Below are 3,154 nucleotides of genomic sequence, written 5' to 3' on the forward strand. Positions count from 1 at the left end.
TTCACCGTGTTAGCCAGGATGGTCTCGATCTCCTGACCTCATGATCCGCCTGTCTCGGCCTCCCAAAGTGCTGGGATTACAGGCTTGAGCCACCGCGCCCGGCCGAGTTTAACTCTATTATTATCAGTTGAGTTTGTTTTGGGTTTGGAGGTTAACCCTCCAATGTGTAGAACTTCATATTTGCATTATTTTTAGCCTATAATTTTCCAGTGACTGAGACTTCAAGATGTGCATTATGGCTTAAGTCTTCTTATACATCTGCAACAGCAGATGTATACACAACCCACTCAAAATTTGTTTGTGCAGTAATATTTCATTTGGGACATATTGTTTGTAAATTGATGCTATTTAAATTACTTGCAGCATAATCTCAACACATGTAAATATACTTTTACACTTGTAGGGTATTGTTTTATAATACAAATTCTTGTGTACAAACTCCATTAACATTTTATTTATGTACAGATCATTATTACCAGTTTTTGTTTCCCAGTTGAGAGTGGGCAGGGCAGATGGGCTCGGAGTCTTTACATGTGCCAGGATCGTGCAGTCTCAAACTTTTCCATTCAAAGCAAATACCTGTGCCAATATCTGTGTCACTTCCAAGAAGAATGAATGCTGCCTAAGCGCTCTCCATACATTTGCAAAATGACATCAGGCCCCCCAGGTCTTCCGAGAACCAGAGGAAAAGTTCCTTTTGTTTCACAAAAGTGAATCCTGTCACACAAACAGTCCCAGCACTTTCCAGCTCCTTTTTCTTTCCAGATTCAAAGGTCTGGCACCAGGATGAGCTGAAGTCTAAGGCATCCACCACTCTCCCCCTGCTCCGACTCCCATCCCACCCAAAGCCTCGTCCAGAGAAAGCTCTTCCCAGCCTGAGGCCCAGGAATGGGAGTCTCTGTGGGCCACACATTGGTGGGGAGGTCTTTCCTGATCCTTTCCTATGCTACTCCAGGAGTCAAAACCTCTCCTGGGACTTTTCAGGGAGCTTCAGAAGAACCCTGGGCCTAAATTAGCTCAACGAAGCTGCAGGGACCCAGCCTCCTGAAGAAAGTGAACGTGAGCCTGGTGCACCCAGAGGAGAATGAAGCCTTCACCGAAAACAGACTCTGGGAAGCTGTCCCAGGCCCAGGGGGAGGGTTTGTACTTCCAGACCTAAGTCACCGAAGCTGACACCAAGTCTCATCCATCCCAATCATTCCATTCCGGGTCAGAGGGGTCATCGATTCAACCAGCGAGGCTGCCCATCCGACGGTTGCTCCCTCTGCTCCCTGGAAGGGCCTCTTCGTGGGCATTCCGTACCTACAGGTCTTGTTCTGTTCCGGGAACTGCCAGTGGTGGCAAGAGGTGGAGCAACGGGTGCCAGGGCAGGGAGAGGTGAGTCTGGGAGGGAAGCAGAGGCAAGATCCATGGGGCTTTAGAGACTTTGCCAAGGCAGTGGGACTGCTCCCAGGTTTTGTCAGCCGTCAAGAGTGAGTGCACCTCCCTGGGCAGACTTCTGCTGCCCCAGTGCCCAGGGATAGACATGGGTTTGCTGCAAAATGAATGACACCTGGCAGACAATAAGCTGAAGCTTTCATTAGCAGCTTAAGCTGAGGACTATCTAGGCAACCGACACTCCCTGTGTGTTCCCCTGGGTCTGCTTAATGTGTGTCCTCGTGAAGCGACTGGCACCAAGAAAGCAAGGACTAAGTCAGAAGTTCAAGTCCCAGCCCTGCCACAGCCTCAGGGTGCCCTCGAGCACAGCAAGCCTCAGTTTTCCCATTTGTAAAATGAGAGAGGTACACAAGGTAGACTCGAAGGCTCTTTGTTGCCTGAGCCCTGTGTTCCTTTGAGTGTACGTGTTCTCAGGCCCACAAAGGTCCTTTGTGTTTCCTACGTGAACTGCTCTCTAGCAAACCCAGGTAACCACCTGTGTCCTGGGGCACATACATGAGGACTCGCGTGGGCCATATTGTGTGTTTGCGCTGGGGGGAGGGGAGACCCCAGAACGCTGTCCCCTACCCCACCTCCTTCCTCAATAGGCGGAAGCCACTGGCTTCCTCCCTTTCCTGCCTCCTGCCTCCTGCCTCCTTTGTGCCAGCAAGACTGAGGATTGGAGGGAGGCAGGGGTTGGGAAAAATCAGTCCAACAGTCCCCAGGTCTGCCCTTACCATAACCTTCCCCCCACCTCAAGTGACTCCTTCCAGGCCACACCCATCCCCAGCCTTGTGGGGGCCAGACTGGGGGCCTAGAGGTTCAAAGGCAGAATAAGTCCTCCACCCCCTCCCCTGCCACCCCTCCCACCCAAGCCATCTCATTTCCTCTTCCTCCCCAGCACCGACCCACACTGACCAGCACAGGCCGAGCAGTCAGGCCCACAGCATCTGACCCCAAGCCCAGCTCATTCTGGCTGGCCTGGGTCGGCCTCTGGAGTATGGTCTGGCGGGTGCCCCCTTTCTTGCTCTCCATCCTCTTCTTGGCTTCTTATGTGGGTAAGTCTCCCCTGAGTCCCTCACCCCATTTCTAGGCCCCGAGGCCCTGATTTCCACCCAAGAAACCCTATTTTATTGTAGAGACAGAAAGTAGGATGGTGGTTGCCATGGGCGGCAGGGAGGAAGAAATGGGGAGTTTTGTCTAAAGGGTACAGAGTTTTTACAAGATTTTTACTCGGTTTTACGAGATTAAAAGAGTTATAAAGATGGGGCCGGGTGCGGTGGCTCATACCTGTAATCCCAGCACTTCAGGTGGCCGAGATGGGAGGATCACTTGAGGCCAGGAGTTCAAGATCAGACTGGTCAACATAGTGAAACCCCATCTCCATTTTGTTTAAACTTTTTTTCTTTTTCAAAAAAAAAAGGGACGGATGGTGGTGATGGTGGGACAACATTAGGAATGTATTTAATCACATTGGGTTACATGCTGCTTACAAATGGTTAAGATGGTAAAATTTGCCAGGAGTGGTAGCTCATGCCTGTAATCCCAGCACTTTGGGAGGCCAAACAGGCGGATCACAGGGTCAGGAGATTGAGACCAGCCTGGCAAACATGGTGAAACCCCATCTCTACTAAAAATACAACAATTAACCGGGTGTGGTAGCAGGTGCCTGTAATCCCAGCTACTCAGGAGGCTGGGGAAGGAGAATCGCTTGAATCTGGGACGCGGAGGTTGCAGT

General features: G+C 50.9%; 1 protein-coding gene across 2 annotated transcripts in view; it reads left to right on the plus strand.

The window, feature by feature from the left end:
* The first annotated feature begins 2,122 nt into the window (after positions 1-2,122).
* Positions 2,123-3,154, plus strand: part of TIE1 (tyrosine kinase with immunoglobulin-like and EGF-like domains 1) — a 22,950-nt gene continuing 21,918 nt past the window's right edge. The window contains exon 1 of one of the 2 annotated variants that reach the window (XM_011945367.1): positions 2,123-2,474. In XM_011945367.1, coding sequence (XP_011800757.1) covers positions 2,417-2,474 — 58 coding nt within the window. In that variant the 5' untranslated portion in view covers positions 2,123-2,416. The remainder of the gene's footprint in view (positions 2,475-3,154) is intronic. The other variant, XM_011945375.1, reaches the window with a different exon arrangement.

Source organism: Colobus angolensis, unplaced genomic scaffold (assembly GCF_000951035.1).
Source record: "Colobus angolensis palliatus isolate OR3802 unplaced genomic scaffold, Cang.pa_1.0 Scaffold106, whole genome shotgun sequence".
Taxonomy (NCBI): Eukaryota; Metazoa; Chordata; class Mammalia; order Primates; family Cercopithecidae; genus Colobus; species Colobus angolensis.